The 24,601-nt window shown below is 38.9% G+C and overlaps 1 protein-coding gene across 1 annotated transcript in view; it reads right to left on the bottom strand.

Moving 5' to 3' along the window:
- Positions 1 to 4,255: 4,255 nt before the first annotated feature.
- The window catches only part of SHH (sonic hedgehog signaling molecule), a 32,488-nt gene continuing 12,142 nt past the window's right edge, over positions 4,256 to 24,601 (bottom strand). Inside the window, exons 2-3 of the mRNA XM_082259579.1 lie at positions 24,004 to 24,265; positions 4,256 to 6,032 (exon numbers count right to left, since the gene is read on the bottom strand). Of these exons, the coding sequence (XP_082115705.1) occupies positions 5,335 to 6,032; positions 24,004 to 24,265 (960 nt within the window). The 3' untranslated portion in view covers positions 4,256 to 5,334. The remainder of the gene's footprint in view (positions 6,033 to 24,003; positions 24,266 to 24,601) is intronic.

The following is a 24,601-nucleotide window of genomic DNA, read 5'->3' as shown; positions in this document are numbered from 1 at the left end:
ATTACACTCCCACCATCTTTGTACTCCTCACCTGCTTGCCGCCACACACGCTTGACACCATATGAGCCAAATACGTTTATCTTGGTCTCATCAGACCACTGGACATGGTTCCAGTAATCCATGTCCTTAGTCTGCTTGTCTTTAGCAAACTGTTTGTGGGCTTTCTTGTGCATCACCTTTATAAGAGGCTCCCTTCTGGGACGACAGCCATGCAGACCAATTTTATGGAGTGTGCGGCATATGTTTTGAGCACTGACAGGCTAACCCCTACAACCTCTGCTGGCAGCACTCATACGTCTATTTCCCAAAGACAACCTCTGGATTTGAGGCTGAGAACGTGCACCCAACTTCTTTGGTCAACCATGGCGAAGCCTGTTCTGAGTGGAACCTGTCCTGTTAAACCACTGTATGGTCTTAGCTACCATGCTGCAGCTCAGTTTCAGGGTCTTGGAAATCTACCTATAGCCTATGTAGAGCAACAATTCTTTTTTTCAGATCTTCAGAGAGTTCTTTGCCACAAGATGCCATGTTGAACTTCCAGTGACCAGTATGAGAGAGTGAGAGCGATAACACCAAATTTAACATACCTGTTCCCCACTCACACCTGAGACCTTGTAACACTAACGTGTCACATGACACCGGGGAAACGAAAATGGCTAATTGGGCCCAATTTGGACATTTTCACTTAGGGGTGTACTCGCTTTTGTTACCAGAGGTTTAGACATTTATGGCTGTGTGTTAAGTTATTTTGAGGGGACAGCAATTTTACACTGTTACACTGTTATACAAGTTGAACACTCACTACTTTACATTGTAGCAAAGTGTAATTTTTTTCAGTGTTGTCACATGAAAAGATATAATAAAATATCTACAAAAATGTGAGGGGGTGTATTATGTATATATATGGATATATTTTATTTATTTATCTTGTACGTAGAATGAATTTTGGTGATCGAGACACAGTAAAGATGTAGATAATTCAGATGTTATAGCTTGGAGATCGCTAGAAAGTTATGTTATATGGAGGTGCTAGTGCCTCAAATGGCCATATGGCTTTTTGTTGGAACTTTATTGTTCAGGTTACCAGTTTTCTGTAGCCACCAAAAGTCATAGTTTCTAAAGGTTATCTTCAAAATACATATGGAGTGATTTGGAATCCCCAAGAAATGACTTTATTACCCTATCCGTAATCCTAATTGATACTGTTCTTGAGTGTCCAAACAAATTAAACACCTTATCTGACCCCAACTTCGGCTTCTGTGAATTTTCAACCTGATTTGGCAGACACGGTCTTTAACTGTTCTATTGTCCTCACTCTGTGGAGGTGCAAAAATCAATAATGGCTCCAGGTGTTACAAGTAGTATCTCTAGAAGGTGCTAATTGGCTAGTAGTCTTTAGTATTTAAATGTACGTATATAAAATAATTACCCTTTCTACTTTCCCTTTTTTGTGTTTGATTTCAGCTAAGTAACCCGTAATTCTAAATTCATTGACATGAACAGTGGCACAACAATGATGGCTGGAAATTTTAAATTGACAGATTCGTCTGGTATACCACTGTAAACCGATGACTGTTTAAATTAATCTGATCCAGCATAAACATTATGAAAACCAGGCTTAAACATGATTGGTTGAGTATGTGCAAAGTACAATGAGTGAAGTAAGACCAATACAAGATATAATGTGGCTTGGTGCTTTGGGTATTGAACATTGTTTTTAGTGCTTTGCTCTTTGCACTAGCCTGTGAAAGGTTTCTATTTTTTAGATCTTCCTCATTGCAGTCTGATTAGGTATTCCGGTCATAGTAATGGGTGGTTGATGAATGTTGCAGCCTACTGGGCCACTTTCTGCCCCTAGAAGCTTGATCCCTGGCTCCAGCGATGCTCAGGACCAGACTGATGTCTTGCACACTGGCACAGTATTTCACATATAAATATGAAGAGCTCCACACAGGTATTATCTCAATTCAGAACATTCCTGCTCTGGCACAACATGACATTTCAAATTCCTGCAATATCTTGGAATGAATCACTAACTCTAGTGTACGTGGGTTACTGGATTGTCACTTATCAATTCCTACAAAAAACTCTGTTAACTCTGTAAAACATTCCTGCCCAATAATTGTTTTATTGTCTTATTTGACTCAGACATATACTAAATATACATCTACCCAGCCGGTTGAACAAAAAAAAAAAAACCTCACTGATCTCCATACCAACCCAAAATCCACTACAAGGGACCAGGGCTGAGAACAGACATTGTCAAAGTAAAGCAGCAGTGCAAGGAATTCACTTTAACATTTATTCCCCAAATAGCTGTGCACAATTATTTTAAACCTTTAATACAAATGCCTGCAACATGTCAGAGTAGGCAGTCTCTAGGTGGGGGCCATGGCAATGGTTACTGGTGGAATAAAGATTTGAATATGTGACATCATCAGAGTGTGGGTGATTCATTTATTTCAAGTTATGTTTGGAGCGCATTTGATTCCCCTTTAGCCCAGCATTTCATTCCTGGGAGACAGATGGAACTTATGCTTTATAGCAGAAGATGATTCTCAAATCAATGGGGGGATGCAATAAAGGTCTGTGATTAGCATCTGGTGGCAGTTCATTGCATCTGAAGTCAGTTCTTTTTTTAGAATTAGTGGGAACGCCTTCCTGGTTTTAGGCCCCATAGCAGAAGTGTGGACTGCTATGCCCATAGTTACACCATTATAAAGAAGCAATTTTACCCCAATCCATACACACACATCAAAGCCCAATCAGGCTCATTATAAAACGTTGAAATAGAAATTCTCCTGAAGCTGATTGGGTATTGGAAGAAAGCACAGGCTAGAGTGAATTATGGTAAACTTGCCTCTAAGTATTTTTGTGTGCTTTTAAATGGACTCTCTCCTAATAAAAATAACATTTGCAGATGAGTATTTTAGGGGTTGATTCACTAAAACTGGAGAGTGTAAAATCTGGTGCTGTTGTGCATGGTAGCCAATCAACTTCTAAATTCAGCTTGTTCAATTAAGTTTTGACATAAAAAAACAAATGGAAGCTGATTGGTTTCTATGCAGAGCTGCACTAGATTTTGCACTCTCCAGTTTTAGAAAATCAACACCTTAGTGTCGTAATTAAAGATACAATGTAATACAAAACAAATTTTAGGTGCTGCCATGTTGACTAACCTGGAGTGTGGAAAGCTCTGGCACTATGTTGCTTCTACACAGCGTTGGAAACCTAAATAAGGTGTCAAAATTGTGTAGTTCTCATTTCCTTAAAGTCTTATTTGTGTACATTTTTAATCCCATCATCCCCCATGTAGTGAGATAAGAAGGGAAGACATGTTTGTAGTTCAGCCTGTGTGACAACCATGGCTTCCTGCATAGATACAGGGGTTTCAGTAAATACCATCACCCTAGAACGGGAAATGTACTATATACAGGGATACTCAGAGAAAAAAAAAAAAACAAGCCTGGAAGAGGAAAAGGAATGCAGCCACGTTATATAAGTACTGGTAAGAGGTAATATATTATATTTTTGTTTTTCATTTTAGAAACACATTTAAGCAACTACTGTACTTTTATGTTGCTTTACTAAACATGCTGAAAAATGTCACTGTCTAAAAAAACTGAATACTTACCCCTCCTGCTGATTGCACCACTAAGCACCGCTCCATTGTGAAGAAACTCTCCTCTTAAGTTTCTTCTGAAACCATTGCTTCCCAGGAGAGTCAATATGTTGTGTCCTTTGCAGGACTCATTGGTTCGTCCTGTTGACCTCAATGGAGTTCAGTGAGAGGGACCATTGGTTTTAAAAAACACTTAAGCGGAGGATTTCTTAACATTTTATTGGCCTTCAGTGGCATGAGCAACAGGAGAGGCGAGTTTTCACTTTATTCCTTTACAAGTGACATTATCCTAGCAAACTTAGTAAAATAAAAAAACCTTCACTTTAAATTACTTTAGGTTCTAGTTAAAAATAAAAAAAAAGTTTTTGCTCCTTAGCATATTTTAAGATAATTCAAGTTTAAGTTTTTAATTTTTATTACAAAAATGTTTGCGTTAATTAAAAGCCTTTACAAAAGTACATTAACCATTCTATTAAATTAATTTATGTATAATGTTCTGATATAATTAGAATTTTCAATGATTTTTCAACATTAAATACAAGCAAGCTGTGCATAGCACACTTTATTTCTATAAAACTATTAAAGCTATTACAAAGTATTCCAAAAAATACATTTTAGTAAATTTACAGCGGTTATTCAATTTATTAATGCAAATCAACAGTCTTCATCCACTGGAGGTCCTCATCTATGTGCGCTTTGTATTTTGTTTAAAAAATATGACTTTCTAATAAATTCTTTGCAGTTAAAATTACAAGATTCCTACTGTGTCAAAGAGAAAACAAACTGATAAAAAAAATGGAATTTTGTGTAACAGTCTGTGAGTTAGGTGAATGTGACCAGATGCAAGTTTATACAAATGAAAAAAAAATATTAAAACATAAAAAAACAGCCATAGAATATGCGATAACGTTACGTTGTGAAACTATTTAAATTAAAATAATATATTCTCGTATTGTACACTATTTCCAAAAAACAAAAGAAAAGAAATGCAGTTCAGTAAGTATTGATCTCTGAAAAACAAAATTCTAATTTACAATTCTGTGTATAAAAATATAATTTACTGACCCCCCACTGAGACAAGTCATTTCTCACAATTATTTAACACTTTCAGTGACAGCCAGGCCAAGTAAAACCCCTTATAGACACCTACAATGGAGGTCTGTCAAAGATGGTGAGGGAAAGACAAAAGTAATAAAACAGTACTAAGGGGTAAATTTACTAAAGGTAGTATCTTTTTATTCCAAACCTGTGCTTTCAAAGACCAGGTTGCTATTTGTATCTTTACCTGGTAACTCTTTGAAAGGAACATGAGTTTCCTCAGTTGAAGCAAAAGTTGCACCCTTGAGTAAATCATCCCTTAGAGTTAAGACAACTCAACACGTAGAAAAATAGAATCTGCTTTGTTAACTTAGAATCAACACAGAGAACTTTCACGAGTTCACGGAAAGTTCGCAAGACAATAAATTATCAAAGAAACTAGTTAAGGCTTCTTGTATGTCCCGTTCATATTTAAAATCTAATCGAACAACACACAAATAAATATTCAGCAGAAGAGAACAAAAAGAAAGTAAAGTACAATGTGATGCAAGAATAAAATAATAATACAAAAATAATAATAAGGACAAAGAAATGTGGGATGGGGTTCCTTAGTGTCTACTTTGGACTGTCCTACATTAAAAATGAATGTCTTAATGTAATGACTGAGGGATGTTTCAACTGGACCTCGCTGACATTCCCAGTGGATGAAGAGAGTCAATATCCAAGATCCAAGTTCCTAACTGATAAAGGAGTTGTGAGTACCAATGGATGCCTTCAACATGAAGGTACGTGGAAGATGGGTTGTAGTAGTCTTTGGGGGAAAAGTAGGAGAAAAGTTTAAAGGCAAATCTGAGCGGGGCAAAAGCCATGTGTGCCCAGCTATGTTCTTCAATGACTGCATAACAAGAGGCCAGGAAACCATTGATGACCACTGTTCCATGAGAGGTCACAGGAGCATAAGCTCCAATGTCTTCTTCTAGGTGGACCTTGTCCACTGTCACCACCTTCAGATCCATCATCGTTTGATCAGCTAGAAACACCTGATCTCCTGGTTTTATGTTGCTGGCAAAAACAGACTTGAAAGACCTGGTGCCATTAGCTGAGCTCTGTGAGACGAAGATAAGATGGGCAGCTGTCAGTCGGATGCTCTGCTTGGGTTCAGCTGTCTCAATCACATAGAAGACCTTCTTCACACTCTCCTGCTTGTCCAAGAAGGTGAGGAAGTCACTGTAGACGAGCTTGCCCTCCTCATTTGCTGCTAGTACCCGATCTCCTGGCCTTAGGTCCTTCAATGCCTTGGTACCACCACCTTCCAAAGAGACGCTAGCATTAGCAGGAAAGCAACCACCAGATTTTGCAGCCACCGAGTTTTCTTAAAAAGAAAAAAAAAGAAAAGATTAACAATGGTAAATATTTTAATATTAAACTTCACATATTGCTATCATCACATATGCTAACAATAGCAAAACCCATTTAAAGACAGGATGCTTTTGTTGGGATAGTTTCTTAGGATATACTATATGCAACTTGACCTATCTATTCAATCATTTAAACTATATGGGACTCCACCAGTTATGGAGCTGAAAGGTCCATCACTCCATGATTTGTTAATACTGTTTTTAGATGTACATACTTTATAATAATCTGTACTTATTTGCCCAGCAAGAAATCACGGCACTACCTGCTTTGGGCTTGCATGTTCTTTTTGTGCCTCCATGGGTTTCCTCCAGGTACTCCACTGTCTTACCACACTCCAGAGACATGCTGGTAGGTTCATTGACTCCTATCTGAATTGGCCCTAGTATTTGTAAGTCTAAATGTGATTAAGGGACCTTAGATTGTATTCCCCTTGATGTAAATGTAAAATATATGTATATGTAAACTGCTGCGTAAAATGGTCGGCGCCATGTAAATACCTGTAATAAATAAATAAATCTGCAGGACAACTATAAAGCCAAGCTTGTCAAGGCTCAGTTAATAATGTTGTTACTCTTCTAGAGTTTAAGCCTATAACATTGACCAGCATTTCCTGCTTTAAGTAACATGGATGTCTGTAAAGGGATGGTCCATGAGCGAATGGCTGAAATTTACAAAAAAATAAAAAATTCCTGTGAAACGACTACTTTTGCTTTTGTTGAAAACTCATCAACATTGGCTTCTGATTGAATCCAATATGTTTTAGTGAATTCTGGTGAAACAATAGAAAAGTAGTGATAAGCAAAACATTTTTAATTCACAGACATTCGTTGAAATGCATTAGTCAATAAGTGGTTATTTGTTGGAAAATTTGAGCAAAAGCAATGTTTTACAGTTAACTAAATTTTGCCAAAATCTCATTGTTCATCCCTAATTTTAAAATGCAGTGTCTTGGTGGCAATATTTCTGCATATCAGCTTCATGTTAAACCTGCCTTTGAAGCAATTATAAGCCAACAAGTTCCAACATTTACACCCCTTGAAAAAAACATGAGTGTGATTTACCCAGCAGCCAGTTTTCAGGAAAACTTTGAGATTGATTTACTAAAGGTAAATAGGCTGTTCACTTGGGAATTTGCACTTTGTGAGGGGATTTTCCCCTAACTTAGTGAATGATGGGAAGCTCTGCTGACTTTCATTATCCAATCATGTGCAAGAAAAACATTGCAATTTGTTTTCGTTGCACATGAGTATTCTTTGCAAAGTGACATTTCACCGTATTCACTAAGACAAAATTTCATGCAAAGTGAAAAGCCTATTTAAATAAACCCTTTAGCTTTAGATTTTTCCCTACAAACAGCTAAGCAAATGCAGGGGGGAAATAATAGCGTAACCCGTATAAATGTTTGGGGCAACTTGGATTAATAGGGCTAAGTACTGAAATGGCCCATTTAGTAAATCAGTCACATAATGAGAATTGATGTTCTATGATGAGCAGGGAGTTGAGTATGTTTTGACAATTATTCTAAAATGCCCAGGGACTATTATTTCTGTGTATGTAAGAATTAAAAGGAAGTAAGAAAAAAATCTCCTAACACGTGCAGTAGGTATTTTCATTGTATAACAACTTTAACTGCTTTATCTTGGGTCATGCTAAATAACTCAACATGATCCAAAATATTTGGGTTCACGTATAAGCATAATTAGTTTTATGGGTGAAATTCTGTTATACATGAGTGAAAAGAATTAAATTGACCAAGAGGAAAGGTTGTATTACAACTTAAATGGCTTTATCTAGAGTCATGCTAGATAATTCAACATGATCCAAACTATTTGTATTCATATATAAGCATAATAAGCATTATGGGTAAAATTCAGCCATACATGGGTAAAAAAAGATGAAAGTGATGTTGTGAAGGTGCTGTTCATAGCAACCCATTAAATTCCAGCTGTCATTTGCCAACCCATGTTTGAAAAGCCAAAGAAGCAACCTAGTTGGATGTTGAGGTAACACCACTATGACTTTTGTCCCTATGCATAGTAGGTCCTTCTTGATTTCACACTTGTATTTATCTCTGATCACCGAAGACTTGTGAAGTGGAAGGGTTCCCTGCCAAACTCCTTTTTCTCCTTACGCTTAAGTGTTACAATGATTTCTTAAACCAACACTTCAAGCTGCTGCTTCGTTACTGTAACGCTAATGGTTCTCTCGGGAAGAACTAACAGGGTGAAAATTAGTTTTTATTGATCTGCTAACGTCTTTATCACTTTCAGTGAACAAATTAAACAAACTGCAAAAAGATGGGAGAAATGCTGCAGTAGGAACCGACAACAAACAAGCTGTGCATTTTTTTTTTTCTTCGAATGTCTGTGCTACTATTCTGTCCCATGGAGCTGGTCCTCAGAGACAGAACAGCTTTGTTTGCATATTTTGGGGGCTGTTGAATAGATCCCAGCCTGTACAGCCACTCTACAAACACACTAGTGGATTGCCCGAGGTGTGAAGATTGAGTAGCCTCTTGTTTGGGTTCCCTAATTAAAATCCAATTGTCATTCTGATTCCTGGAAGAAAATGGAGGCACTCTTGGAAAAAAAAGGATGCTTCATTTTTCTTCCCAGCTCCCCTATTTACTCAGGTGCAGAAACTCTCTCTGCCAATTCACACACACATACACTCCAAAATCCAAGAGGCACTATTTGCACAGGGCAGACACTTTCCAATGCACTCAAACGCCTTTGAATTTTAAATGTAATGGGTTTTCTGCTGTGAAGACCACCCTGCCCTGGCAGTGATAATAATTCTGATCTCTGGGGCCCATTGTCCACTGTCATACGTTCAGTAAACAAGATATCTTAAAGAATCTTCCTGCTTGGAACTGCAGACTTTAATCTCCTCATCGTATTCTTCAGCATGAAGGGGAGACAGGACAATGGCAGGCTCGTTTTAAGCTGCAGGAATCCAATATTTGCTCTTTAATTGTGGATGGTGCAGTCACATGACCTTACATGGCACAGCAAACCATCAACAGTAATGCTATTGCTAACGCTACCCATAGACATTTGATGAAACTTGGAAGAGACTAGCAATTCCATGTTGGCAGCTTTATTGTTCCTCATTGGAGAAGAGCATTTCAACATTTCAAGTATTGAGCAAATTCTGACAAATTCAAATAATGACATCTTTTTCTGAAAAACAAGTTTTGGATTTAGGCAGTTTTGTCTGATTTGCAGTTAATTGCCCAATTCCACAAAATCATTAAGCTGGCCATACATGGAACGAAATTCGGCCGTTTCAGCAGAGACTGGACAAAATTCAAACCATCTATGGGCAGGCTGATTTTACCCATGTCGATCCATTGAAACAGATTTGGCATAAAATGCCCAGTCTGCCCTGTAATCACCAGGCATCGGTACATTTAAACTTTGTACACACTGCAGACTCACTTCCAGCACTTGTGTAAAAACATTTTCACTATTCTGCATGCCTAATTCTTTGCTCAGTTGGTGTCTGGGAATCTCATTTCCAATTCTCAATTCCAATTCTCAATTCCACAAAATCACTAATGCTGGCCATACATGGATCAAAATTTGTCCGGTTCAGCAGAGACTGGACGAAATTCGATCTATCAATGGACAGGCTGATTTTACCCTTGTAGATCCATTGATTGACTTGGGTACAACCAGCCTGTCTTATTTTATTTATTTATTTTACATGTGATTACTGCCGGCGGTTATAGCTTTTAGCACTAATCAGTGTGTTCTGTTGACAAAACACAATAATAATGGGAAAATCAAGCGATTTTCTTAAATTCCACCTGTGGTGGAAGGAAACAAGATCAAATCATATATGGCCTGCTTAAGTCTTTCTGATCATAATTCAATTTGGCTCATCTTCATCCACAGTACATGGGTTACTACATGGTACAAGCCTACGGTATCTCTATGTGCAGGCAGGTATACATGTACTGTACTAACTTACTTTCTACAATAGTCTTATCGATGCATATTAGTGTTTGATAAACATTGTCCCTGTAAATAATATTTAAAGGGAATCTGGATTAAGTGATGATGTGCTTTTTTAATATAGAACAGCTACAAATGTTAATGGTTCCCAAGTAATACCCCAAAACTGTACCCTTTGTTATGATTTTCTCCTAAAAAAATTAGCAGTGAACCTTCTGTCATGTGACTGTGCCCTCAACCCCATAGCTTGATATCTGCAACGTGAAATCATCTGAGGCACTGTTGTATCTACAGTATATGCTAATCTCACAAGGCTTGGTGATATCACTGCTGTGCTGCCTACTGTCATCCTTCCTGGAGAGGAATCTGTACCAAGGACTTACAGACAAATATTTTCCTGCTCCTACTTCATCCACTCAGTCATTAGAACACCAGTAAATAAGGCAGCATTTTTTATATGGGGAAGAAAAGCCTTGCCAATATGGCTATCTTTACACAGAGACATGGTATATAACAAGGCATAGTAGGAAAGTAATAATAAAAGATCTAGAAGGAGAGAAATGGCCCAGATGGGACTTTAAATGAAGTGGATGCATGAGTCGCTAATGCATAAAAATAGATTTTAATAAGTAAAAAAACATGTAAGCAATGACATGCATTGACCAACAGATGGAGTACAGAATATGGCATGGCAAGAATTACTGTCCTGAAACAAGCATATAACAGGCGATGTCAGAGAAAAGGCAGATCCCCTGACCTGTATACTTGTCACAGGACTGTAACTCAGACAATATTATGCCACACACTGAAGACATTCAATGACAGCCAAGGTTTATTGCAATGAAAGCACACTCACTCCCACCCAAAACCATGCCCCTGACATATTTCACCCACAGCAGGGATTACCCATGGAGAATCCCCATGATTAAGCCCTGCTGCAGGTAAAAGATATTGGAGGCATGGCTCTGGAAGGGAGTAAACAGTGTGCTGTTATTGTAATAAGCCTTGGCTGGAGCTAAATGTCTTTGGTGTGTGGCCCGTTATTTGGTTGGTGAACTGAATTCAGGGCATTGGCACCCAGCTGATTGCAGGGAATCGAAGTGGATACAAGCTGGCTTGTGAGCAGTGAACGGGGTTGGGTTTGTCCATCAGAAAATATTAGGTTAGCTTAAAGCCCAATGAAAACTTTGCCAGAAACTACACTTGTATTTAGTTGTGAGGCAAAAGCTTGCATTAGCAAATCTTACTGTTCACAGACAGATCTTTCACTTCTACCTAGTGCTGGCTGAAAATTTTGAAGAATAGGCATCAGGCTGCATGGAAGGTCCCCTGGTCTCAGTCTTTGTTGAGAAGTGTCTGTACAGCAGTTAGCACTACCATCTACCCCTGCCTTGTCAGCACTACTTGCAATTAGCTACATTAAATTTCTGGCAAAGCTTTAATTGGGCTTTAATGGCCAGGCAACCAGTAGTTTGAAAAGGAGCGTTCAGAAATGGCAGCCTACATACTGTATTTTTTATAGTTTTTTGAATAGCAGTTTGGTCATTAAAAATGTTGTGGATGACAGATATTCTATATCTATATTCATATGAAATAGTGGCTAAAAGATAAAACCACAAAGTGGGAATTTGGAAAATGATCATGACATAAAAATTCGCAACAGCACAGTCTAAAGGGCCGTACACACTTGACGAAAATCGGACGAAATATCCTCCGATTTTTCTCTGTCTTCTCAGCGTTCATTACCGTTTTTAGTTGACAGTGCATAAATGTTCACTAAATTTTTCGTCCGATTTTTCTTTTTTTTTTTTGGCACATTTGTTCCTAGACTTCCGGGTTGTCAGCAACTTCAGATCATGCGCGGTCTTTCGTATCCGATTTTTCACGAACGTACTGCATACACATTAAACGAACATCGGTCGTCTGGGGACGGACAAAAAAAATTTTGGTGTTTGTCCCTCCGTTTTTTTTCGTTGAAAATGTCGGCATCGGCTGCTGAAAGTTGTGTACACACTAGGCGAAAATCGGACGATTTCACATCGGGCGGGAATTTTCGGCAGATTTTCTAATAGTGTGTACCCTGCTTAAATGTGTTTTAGACATGTGCAGGCACCCTGCTGTCTCAAGACTTGTCTTGGTGGAACAATGGGGATCATCCAGGAAAATCCATTCTTGAATATCAATTCCTTTCCTGAAATTAGTCAGTCAAAAGATCATGGGTGCCATATATGCGCACAATCATTCCTTGATTTTGGTGAGTACCTTAAAGGGTCAGTCCATCCATAACCCATATTTTATTTTTTGGTCAGGTCATTTGTTGGCTATATAGCACCATGACATAAAGAAATGACTGTGGAAAATTAAAACACATCTACTGACTTCAATTACTCACAGATTCCTGGGGATGAGACTTTAAGTCCCCAGAAGAATGCAAAAGGATATGTGAGAACACAGATTAGTAGGTACTACATCTAGCACTTCAAGGTGAGTAGGACCAGAGCCAGGAACTATGACAGGGAGATTTACACACTAGAGTCCTATAGTCCTATAGTACTCAAGACTATATATAGGAAGCCTCAGGTTCACTTGTTCTATCAGGCTCCATCTATCTGGGTTATGACATCATATTCTAGGGAAGATTTTGTGCTCTCTCTTCACAGCCTTTTGGGACTTTAATTCTGCATCAGAAGTGAACTACAAAGTGCAACCCATTCACTGGCTGTCAGTACAAGCTGAGACTTGGCATTTCTCAGTATGTGGAGGACCACACATTACAAAAACATGATACGACACTTACATATTAGGGTCGATTTACTAAAAGAGGCATTTTTCACTGCTCTGTTTACCCAATTATGTGCAAAGTTCATACTTTTATTTAATAACGAATGAGTACATTTTCAAAGCAAATTTAGGTTACCTTAATTAGGTAAAGAAATGTACTTGTTTTAGTAAATCACCTCCAAAGCCTTATTAGTTATTTCACCAGATATATTCTGATGCACTATTTTTGCACTTGAAGGTGCTAAAATGTTTTCTTTCTTTGAAGGAACAATTACATTTTTTTTACTGCCTTTCGTAAAGACAACACATTCAGCTCAAATGTCGTTCTAGGACATGGATGCTGATGACAGACTGCTATTTTGTCTGCTTGCTCAGTGCTTTAGCAAAGATCATCCATGCTATTGGAAGTAACAGGAGCTGTTGCTGATTAGTGACAGAATGTGGCGTCCTAAGTGCATGGAAAGGAATCCTGGTCCTACTTGCTGTGTATGGAAAGGAACTGTTGCAACATTTGCCTTTGTTACAAATCTTTTATGAAAATGGGCATGATTTCTTGTATTTCAGCTTGGAAACCTTGTACTGAGACATGTGAATGTACACTCTGGATTTCAATTTTATGATCATTAAATATTATTTTGTGTTTAATTATATTATTGAATGTAGCAGTGCAGATTGTCAGTAGCAGTAGTAAAAAAAAAACTGTCACATATGCAATTGCTAGTTTTGCAGACAAGATGTAATTAAAGGTTCCATTAAAAGTTCTTTATGATAAATTTGGTGTACCCCAAGAATACTCTTCTGGGTTGTTTCAGCCTATTAGCCATTTATAATATGATTTCTGATTTATAGTTTATCAGTCACCTAATTGGTAGGAAAAATATAACTATAATCTTAGCAGTAGTGACCATTAAAGGTGGTAACATACACCGATCAGTCATAACATTATGACCACTGACAGGTAAAGTGAATAAAATTGATTATCTTGTTCCAATGGCACCAGAAAGTGGGTGGGATATATTGAGCAGCAAGTAAACATGTTGTCCCTCTAGTTGATGTGTTGAAAGCAGAAACAATGGACAAGTGTAAGGATTTGAGTGACTTTGACAAGGGCTATATTGTAATGGCTAGATGACAGAAAACTGGAGCTTTTGTGGGATGTCCCCGATCTGCAGTGGTTAGGACCCTTCCAAAAGTGGTCCAAGAAAGGAAATCCACTGAAGCGGCAGCAGGGAATCCTGGACAGACAAGACTCACTGATGTGGGGAGCGAAAGCTGACCTTGTGTATTCTGATCCAATAGAAGAGCTACAGTACATAAAATTGCTAAAAAAAAAAAGTTAAAGTGGTTGTAAACCCTACCCCTATAACTTTTAACTATAGGTAAGCCTTTATCAATCTTAACAAACTATGCCCTATTTCCTTGATCCCCTTTTTATCCAAACTCCTTGAACGCCTGTTCTACAACCGACTGTGCGACCACCTTGCAGAGAATAGCCTTCTTGATCCCCTTCAGTCTGGATTTCTGCCTCCACAGACACTGCTCTCCTGAAACGAACAAACAAACTACTAATGGCCAAAACCAATGGACACTATTCTGTACTCCTACTCCTGGACCTTTCTGCTGCCTTTGATATGGTTGACCACCCCCTCCTCCTCAAAAAACTCCACGCCTTTGGTCTCTGTGACTGTACTCTCCACTGGTTCTCTTCCTACTTATCCAACCGCACCTTTAGCATTATTTACAATTCTACTTCCTCCTCTCCTCTTCCTTTCTCTGTTGGGGTCCCCCAAGGTTCTGTTCCTTGACCTCTCCTATTTTCAATCTACACCTTCTCTCTGGGTCAGCTGATAGCCTCCCATGGCTTCCAAAACCATCTCTACGCTGATGATAACCCAATCTATTTTTCCCCCCCTCGGCTCACTCCCTCAGTCTCCTCACGTATCACTAATTTAGTAGCAGATATATCAGTCTGGATGTCACACCTCTTCCTCAAACTCAATATATCCAAAACCCAGCTTATTATTTTTCCTCCACCACGTGCTCCTTCCCCTAGTCTCTCTGTCAAAATCAATGGCAAACTATCTGCCCATCCCTGCATGCCAAGGTCCTAGGTGTAGTCCTAGACTCTGAACTCTCCTTCAAGCCCCACATCCAATCACTGTCCAAATCTTGCCGCCTCAACTTCCGCAACATCTCCAAAATACGCCCTTTCTAACCAATGACACAACAAAGCTCCTAGTTTACTCTCTGGTCATCTCGCGCCTTGACTACTGCAATTCCCTCCTCATTGGCTTACCTCTACATAGGCTATTCCCCTTCAATCCATCATGATGTTGCCAGACTCATCCATCTTACCAATTGCTCAGTGTCCGCTACTCCTCTTTGTCAATCCCTCCACTGGCTTCCGCTCACTCAACAAATTCAATTCAAAATACTAACAACATCTTACAAAGCCATCCACAATTTAGCCCCCAGTTACATCACTAGCCTAGTCTCAAAATACCAACCTAATCACTCTCTTCATTTCTTTTAAAACCTCCTGCTCTCTAGCCCCCTCATCACCTCCTCCTATACTCACCTCCAGGACTTTTCCAGAGCCTCTCCAATCCTATGGCACTCCTTACACCAATCTGTCCGATTATCTCTTACTCGATTAGCTTTTAGACGATCCCTGAAAACCCTACTCTTCAGAGAAGCCTATCCTACCCACACCTAACAACTGTACTTCCATTTTCTCCATCAACTCATCCCCCACAGTTGTTGCCTTTTGTTTCACTTGACCCTCCCTTCTAGATTGTAAGCTCTAACGAGCAGGGCCCTCTAATTCCTTCTGTATTGAATTGTATTGTAACTGTATTGTCTTCCCTCATATTGTAAATTGCTGTGCAAACTGTTGGCACTATATAAATCCTGTATAATAATATAATATAATAATAATAAAAGAAATAGGGTGCACTGGCCTAGTGCATTATCCCACAAATTCAGAGCCAAACCGCTGTTTGGCTCTGATGAAGAAAGACATGCCTTCGAAGCGCGTTAGCCAGCAGGGACCCTGGTGAGGTTCCCCCTATGCTTGAGTTTGGGAGAGTGCTACTAAGTAGAGTTGTCAGATGAGCTTCTATACTACCTATGTTTGTGAGTACTATCTATTTATTTTATTCTATTTTAATAAAATTTGTGGGATAATGCACTAGGCCAGTCCACCCTCTTTCTTTTATCTATTTCTACAGTGTGCTGAAGACAACCCGGTCATAGAGGGCAGCAAAGGTTCAAAAGAGGTATCCAGTTTTTGTAATAGAGCTATTTCCAACTGGGTGTCTCACTCATGCGCAGGGGATCATTGCTTTAATTCTGATTGGATGCCTTGAGCTGCTGCTCTTTAGTTGAAATAAAATTGCCTAACATTTACTGAGCAGGTAAAACATACCCAGTGCCTTGTGTTTAGGATATCATTTCACCTCTAGTACACAGCCCAAAGGCATTTAGAAAAGAGTATCCAGGGTACACTGAAACTTACATAAATATAAATAAAAAGAAGTCAGCAACAAAGAGCCGATATACTAATGAACTGGATCTGTTTAGCCTCTGCATACGCAGGTAGTCTATGCAACAAGGTTGGCCAGGCAACTAATGGTGAAATATTGCAGATTAATATACATTGTATGTAGCACCTGAGATCTTTTTTATGATTTTGGAGTACAGAATAAAGATTGTTGTAATATAGGGGTACACACTAGGAGATACTAGAAGCATTTTACAGCTGGAATTTCCATGAACTCTCTGCTGACCAAGAGAACAGGTTCAGCTGCAGGAATTGTTTCTTCTTGAACTGGGTGATGGTCAACAGATTTTGTATAAAAGGCCCAGTCCGCCCTGTAATCACCAGGCATCGGTACATTTCAACTTTGCCTTTGTACACACTGCAGACTCACTTCCAGCACTTATGTAAAACATTTTTTACTGTTCTGCATGGCTAATGCTTTGCTCAGTTATTGTATTGGAATCTCAAAATTCGACCCATCTATGGGCAGGCTGATTTTACCCTTGTTGATCCATTGATCGACTTTGGTACAACCAGCCTGTCTGATTTTTTTTTTTTACATGTGATTATAGCTGTTAGCAGTAATCAGTGTGTTCTGTTGTCAAAACACAACAGTAATGGGAAAATCAAGTGATTTTCTTAAATTCCACCTGTAGTGGAAATAAACAAAATCAAATCATATATGGCCTGCTTAAATCTGTCTGATAACAAGTCAATTTGGCTCATCTCTATCCACAGTACATGGGTTACTACATGGTACAAGCCTATCTCTATGTACAGGTAACTTTTTAGAGAAGCTATATTTTTTGTTTTTTACATGTATACAGGTATACATGTACTGTAATAACTTACTTTCTGCAATAGTCTAATTGATGCAAATTAGTGTTTGAGAAACATTGTCCCTGCAAATAGTATTTAAAGCGGACCCGATCTAAGTGAAGATGTGCTTTTTACTATAGAACATCTACAAATGTTTATGATTCCTAAGCAAAACCCTGAAACTGTACTCTGTTATGATTTTCTCCTAAAAAAAAATTAGCAGTGAACCTCCTGTCATGTGACCGTGCCCTCAACCTCAAAGTTTGATATCTGCAACGTGAAATCATCTGAGGCACTGCTGTATCTACAGCATATGCTAATTTCACAAGGTGTGGTGATATCACTGCTGTGCTGCCTACTGTCATCCTTCCTGGAGAGGAATCTGTACCAAGGATTTACTGACAAATATTTTCCTGCTCCTACTTCACCCACTCTGTGTAAATTCGATTTCTGAACCTCTTCTGCTACAGCTTGAATATTCCTCCATCAGTTATTAGAACACCAGTAAATAAGGCAGCATTTTTGATATGAGGAAGAAAAACCCTGCCAGGGTGGCTACCTCTACAAAGAGACATGAGATATAACAAGGCATAGTAAGAAAGTAATGGTAAAAGATCTGCTTCACAGAGACCATGATCAAAACCCTTGACTAGTGTTTTTTGGCCTGAGTTTCCTTAGTTCAGGTTATCTTTAGTAATAAATGTGCAGACAGTCAAAAAATGTGCCAGACAGGTAAGTATCCAATGTCTTCTACTGCAGGGAGCTGTTTTTAGACCTTTTCAGGAGTGTGACAGGATTGCTTCAAAGTAGTGATCGACTGATATCATTTTTTTATTGGCGATACCGATATTTTGGTCATCGCATATCGGTATCGGCCGATATTGGCCGATATTTTCGTACATTGACATTTTTTTATTTATTTATTTTTTACAGGTACTCTTGTGGAGGGATCTGGGGGTCTAAAAGTCATGACAACACTTCCGGGTTTTAACATGGAGACCGGCTCTGATTGGGTCTTCTCTTCGGCGGCCATGCAGGCTGGTTGCCCGGGTTTCTCGGTGGGACGGGAGACCCGGGCGAGCCGCGGCAGGAGGGGGGGGGACATCACCTCCCGCTCCTTGTAATGACAGCCGAGCGGCTTCTCAGCCGCATCGGTTGTCATTACAAGACAGCTGACCGTCGGCTATGGATGCCGGTACCGGGGTGATGCCTCTAGCTGCAGGCATCACTCCGGTACAAGCACTTTCCCGAAATATTGTCAATATTGGTAACCTCAGGGGCCGATTCCAATATATCGGGGAAAGTGCATATCGGCACTCGATATATTAGCATTGCCGATAATCGGTTGACCCCTACTTCAAAGACAAATGTCCTTTTGTTGGCTTTAAAACATGCAATGGGCTTTTTATTATCTGCTGTGGGATACAGAAATTCCTTCCAACTATCCTAAACTAGTTCTTGCATCACAAATGGTCCCACATTAGCCTTATTAATGTACAAATAAATAAAACAAACTTCTTACACCCTCCAAAAAAAAATTAACAACCACTTCCTCTATGGTCGTCAAATTTTATCTAGCAGCTCAATAAATGAAATATTGGTAGTTTTGCAGTGGAATTATTTTCACTGAAATCACTCCTTTCATCAGTATTTATCATGGCAGCACCTAGGGTGTATTTACTGTTCCATCATAACATTAAATGAAACTTGTTCTGAGTGAATCATTCTGACTGCTTTTTGCTGACCTTCTTCTGGAAATACATGCTGTCTGCCTGGAACTTGCTCTAAAACTTTAAAGTGGACTTTCACCCATCAAATTAACTTTGTCTTAGGTTATCCCTTCTCCCTCCGTCTTACACAATAACATAACTTTTTTTTTATGGTGTGGCCCACCACCTACCTAATCCTCATCTAGGCAAGGGTGATGTAGGGCTACCCCCTACATCACACATCCCAGGAGGCAGTGTGGGGATGCGTGCGTCGCATGCCATGAGATTCCATGCATGTGCAGACATGCCGCGAGAATCTGCCAAGTATTTTGGGCCTGTCTGAAACAAGGGGCTTGCCTGTGCACGTATGGAATCCCTTTACACCTGCGTGGACATGCTGGAGTTTTCAGCCAGATCCCAAATATTTGGTGACTTGCGGTATGTCTAGGGCGTTTCCTTTTTAAATCATTGAACCAAATCAAGTATGCAAAGGGTTGGTCAAAACACCTTATCTGCATACTTGTTTCTGGTTAATATCTTAAAAGCACTAAATCCAATGGATCAGCACGACAGCCAAGCAACCAACATTTTCAGAACAAAATATTATTAATGACAGTCTGAATATTTCAGGTACAGATTAAATGGGACAATGACAGGCGTGGGGGGTCCCAGGGGGTTTGTTTTGCCTTACTCTGGACAAAAACTGCTGGAGTTACGAAAGGCTGAATGTTATGGATATATTTTTCTTCAAGCTATGAACTAAATAATTATAATGTATATAACTTTGTTTAATTGAGTTGTCTCATATGCAAGTATTCTTTTATAGATGACACATTCTCTTAAAAATGAACTGTGCTTTGCCCATGAAGGGCAGAACAACAAGTTCATCTTATGGTCCTACCCAGTAGTACATGCTTTTATTTCCTTGACTCCTCCTGGCTGCTCCAGTCAACTATTGGGAGCTAGTAGCTCAAGTCAAAAATAAAAACCAAAAATGAATTTTTATCTTAATCCACTCTGCATTAGCCTATATCTAAATAATCTCATATATGACCCACGATCACTGATTCACAAAATCCCTGTTAGATGCCATTATAACAAATCTTTATTCAACATATATTGAAAAACACAACACTCAAAGTTAAAAACCATGTCTCATGCCCTATATTATACAATTTAAATTCCAGAAATAACTATTTAATCATTTACTGTATATGTATATAAACAAGACACCAGTTTTAAATATAAATCCTTATTTCCATGTAAATCGGTCTTAATAGACTATTGATGAAATGGCAATGATTGATCATTTGAGCCAAAAATCCATTTTTTATTTTGGATGTGTACAGTTCTGTGGAGGGCTCCCCTCTGGAATATTTGGTTATGAATTGTATTTAATTACCAAGACCTGGTAGGATTTTTATGGGTGTTTTGGTCATGTACAGTTAGTTGCTCAATCCTAAACTGGGCTAAGGACTCCCCTAAGCTAATCACCAAGCACCAGAATTGATATATGGGAAGAAATATGTGAAACCACCTGCTCTTCCATACCTAAAAGTTCCTAGGACACTCTCTGTGGCAGAGCAAAGCAAAGGAGGAATGACAGAAAGGTGAGTATGTTGATGGGAAGGGGGGCACTAAAGAGGGCACCTGTTATTTTCCCTGTTCAGCCAAAGTAAAGGTTTCCTGTAAACATGGGTACCGTATTCACTTGTTTTATTTCACCTAAATTTGCAATGGAAAGCTGTAACTCATAGCAACCAAACCTAATTCTCATTAGGTGAAAGCTGGAAACGACTCTGTTGTCTCTTGTGATTTCTTTTTATTCTTCCTAAAAAAATAAATTATGGATTTTAAAGTTTTAGTTTCCTGTTGGCCTCTTAGTATAAGTCCTGGTAGCTAGAAGAGAAGGCAAGATCGTTCCTGCAGACCTATAGGGGGTTTAGTTTTGACAACAGTTACAAATAACTTGCATCAAATAGTAAAAATACCCAACTTGATGCCTGATACATTTGTTTGCCAAGGAAGTCTTAAAATTTATTAGTTTTTGGTCATACCAAAAACCACATTACTTCGCAGGACTAATTTTGTTGATAGAATTTAACATAGCTGATGAAATTTTAATTAACTGCTATATGAGTGCTAAATATCCCTACTCAGGGACTACTTTGAATTAAAAACATATTTCTTTTATAGGCTATTGGGGACTTTTAAAAGCTCTGTTATTTATCATGGAAAGCCCCCAACGTTTGATCCTTTACTACTATTGCACTGCTAAGCATAACAATCTCTGGAAGACATAAAGTTATACAATGGCCAATAATACTGGATGTTACTCCTTACTCTACAGAAATGATTTCTGCTTCATAAAATTAGCATTAAACAGCAATATTTAAGTTTAATATGAGTTTTCCATTATATGTTGGGTGTTGCTTAAGTTCAATCCTTTTTCTAAGCCGTAGCTGCTTCCATCTGCTATGTCTCCACACTGATCTAATATGTTTTGTTGAGAACTGTAGAAAATATTTAACATGTTTTGGGGTTATTTACTAGATATATTCTTTTATGCTATCCCATTATCAACTGTTTGAAGCTTTACCTACTCTTAAAAAAACTGTCTCCAAATTCTCCTAAAGCTGGATATGAAACAATCTCAATTGAGCCTTGATGTATTTTCAAAATTAGCTACTTACATTGACAGATCTAATGACTAATGCAGTAAAAGATCAAATATTTTTTGTTTTTCAAAACATATTCCAAGATCTGAGACAGCAGATTGAAAACTATTATTTATTCCAATGGATAAAGATTTTAATTTGCCCAACAGTATTGGAGACCTTCTAAAAAGTGGACCGGCCATCAACGTCCTAATTCACTATACGCAGAGGGTCCATCAGCCCCCTACCCAACGAGGAAGCCACCACACAGAGTGCAGGTTTCCCACCTATGGGGAATGGTGGCATCAATGCTTATAAGATAATATAGTACTTCCTTAGTAGGGCAACAATGTTACACAGTGGGGAAGATTTACCAAAGCTGGTGCACACAGAATCTGGTGAGGATATATATAGCAACCGATCAGCTTCCATGTTTTATCGTCAAAGCTGAAGTTAGAAGCTGATGTACCAGATTTTGTGTGCACCAGTTTTAGTAAATCTTCCTCATTGTTTCCTTGTCCCAACAAAGGTCTGCCAGCGTTTCCTTTTAAAACATCAGCATTTCCATGCATGCTGGAGGAGTTTTCCCATTGAATCTAAAGATTTTCTTGGCTTTTAAATACTAATTTAAAATACTATTAGATATGGTAGCATTTACCTATAATTAATTTCAAAATCGTCATCACATTAGAAAGAAAAGAATTAGCCAATGTAAAGATGCCCAAGATGTTAAGGAACAGTAACCCAATCCATAAAATTTGTTCAGCTGTTGGAACATTAATGCGCGTTGGAGCACTTTTTCTTTTTTAAAAGCTTGAACACAAGGTTAAGACTGCATTTACACTTGTGGACTTGTGGTCAGGGGTAGGGTTGGCATTAAACATGCAGTTCTGCCACATTTTTACCCCAATCACTGCCTCTTAAGCCTCAAAGGCAGCAGACCGGGGTGTACACATGCTGGGCTGCAATTCCTTTCAAAAATTACCCCCCCCCCCCCATTATCTTGAGCGGCAGTACCGCTGGCAGAACATGATCCGTTTGACTGAATTGAGAGTGGCACAAGCATGTGCATTGCAAGGGGTAGTGGTGCGGTTGTACTGGATTTTAGGAGGTAAAACAGACAGTGAGGAGGCAACATAATGCCTCCTAGCTGCCTGTCAAATGCGCTTTGAAAAGTAACTGCTTTTCAGAGGGCAGCCTTAGTGTACACAAGCCCTAAGGATCTTTTTCAGCCATGTAACTGTACTTTTCAAATCTCACTAGACTCAAATTAACATTTTTTTTTTTTTAAATAAGGATCTTTATTCTGGTGTTTTAAACTTTGCATACTAAACATATAGCCAACTGTATATCTGACCGCTTGACCTGACTGCTGGTTGAAGGACAAAAGTTGACCCAAACTCCAGTCTTTCTGGCCGCACTATTTTAGCACGGATACGCCTTATTGTGTTCACTTTGTTAGGATAGCAGTAGGGTGTTTACATTTAAGGGTGATGTGTTAGGGTTAGGTGATTTTTTTAAGGCTTTATTTTAAGGGTTAGTTTATTATATGCGGACCAATGGGGTTAAGGGTTACAGATAGATCAGGCAAGAGGGTTATGGTTGCCTAATGTGAAATTTAATTTTTTGGTACTGAATGGTCCATGCTCAAATGTACTGCTCTGGACTGCCAGTGCCTAAAACTAATATGTGAAAATTTAAATTAGATGGGCATATTTTTGGCTTTACAAAGGTTGTTAGAAATAACTGCATAAAGCAGGTATTTAACATGAATGTGTACCTTCCACACTGGTTGTTATACTTGAAAAGGGATATCAGTTGGCTATGGCGATTGTCAACACACAATACAACAATTATTTTTCAGCAAGTTAGGCCCAAGCTATGTGACATGGCCTACATGTTGACATCTTATGATTTCAGTTCTTTTGGAAGTAGAATGTTGCAGGTTTTACTGCTGGGTGAAATACAAAATTCAACCCTAAATAGACTTGAAACAGTCTCAGAAATATTAATCAATTATTTATTTTATCATACATATGTTGGTCACATATCTGTTGTGAGCTTCTTAAAGATTAACATGTAGAGCAAGGGTCTTCAAACTATGGCCCTCCAGTTGTTCAGGAACTACAATTCCCATCATGCCTAGTCATATCTATGAATGTCAGAGTTTTACAATGCCTCATGGGAATTGTAGTTCTGCAACAGCTGGAGGGCCGTAGTTTGAGGATCCCTGCTGTAGAGCCATGTATCTACAAACCAAGTCTAAATGAGCATCCTGCCTTTTTCCCACAAGTCACCTGCCGAAGAACTGCAAGTTCTAGTATACCCCTTAAGCCCCCTAGCTGGCAAGGCATGCTGGGAATTGCAGCTCATTTACAGCTAAAGAGTCACACGTTGCTTGTGTGCAGTTTAGACTGCCTGTAGAAATAAGATAGTGATAAAGTGGTGTTGGTCTTACCTGCTTTAACAGAACAATGGATGTGAGCTTTAGACTCATAGTAGACCCAGTCAAATCCAGCTTCTACTGCCAATCTGGCCAGCATGCCATACTTGCTGCGCTCCCTATCAGAAGTGGTGATATCCACAGCTCGCCCTTCGTAGTGTAATGATTCTTCTGAGTGGTGTCCATCTTCGTCCCAGCCCTCAGTCACCCGTAATTTCACTCCCGGCCACTGGTTCATCACTGAGATTGCCAAGGCATTGAGTTTGTCTTTGCATCTCTAGAGGGAGAAAGCAAACAAAGAGAGGGCAACGAGTCACTACTGAGATAAATGAAGAAACTCCAAACCCTTGAAAGAACTTGCAGGACCAGTTTGTGGAATTTATGATGAGAAATCACTGATTATATTTATAGCTGTTTAAAGGGTCAAAGATTTCTATTTTGGTTTTCGGTTAGAGTCAGAGATGTAGATGACCCACCAACTTCTTTTTTTTTTTATCTCTGGAGGATATAGAGGAAATATCCGAGTGCCCAGTTAAGAATTATGTTAAACCTCTGTGTATTAATACTGCTTTGACCTATAGGAAGTAGACCCTGAAAGCTTGTCCTGAAAAAC

This window comes from Pelophylax lessonae (assembly GCF_965119305.1).
Source record: "Pelophylax lessonae genome assembly, chromosome: 5".
In the NCBI taxonomy this organism is placed as follows: domain Eukaryota; kingdom Metazoa; phylum Chordata; class Amphibia; order Anura; family Ranidae; genus Pelophylax; species Pelophylax lessonae.
Note: the sequence above shows the minus strand (reverse complement) of the source record. Positions and strands in the feature narration are given on the sequence as shown.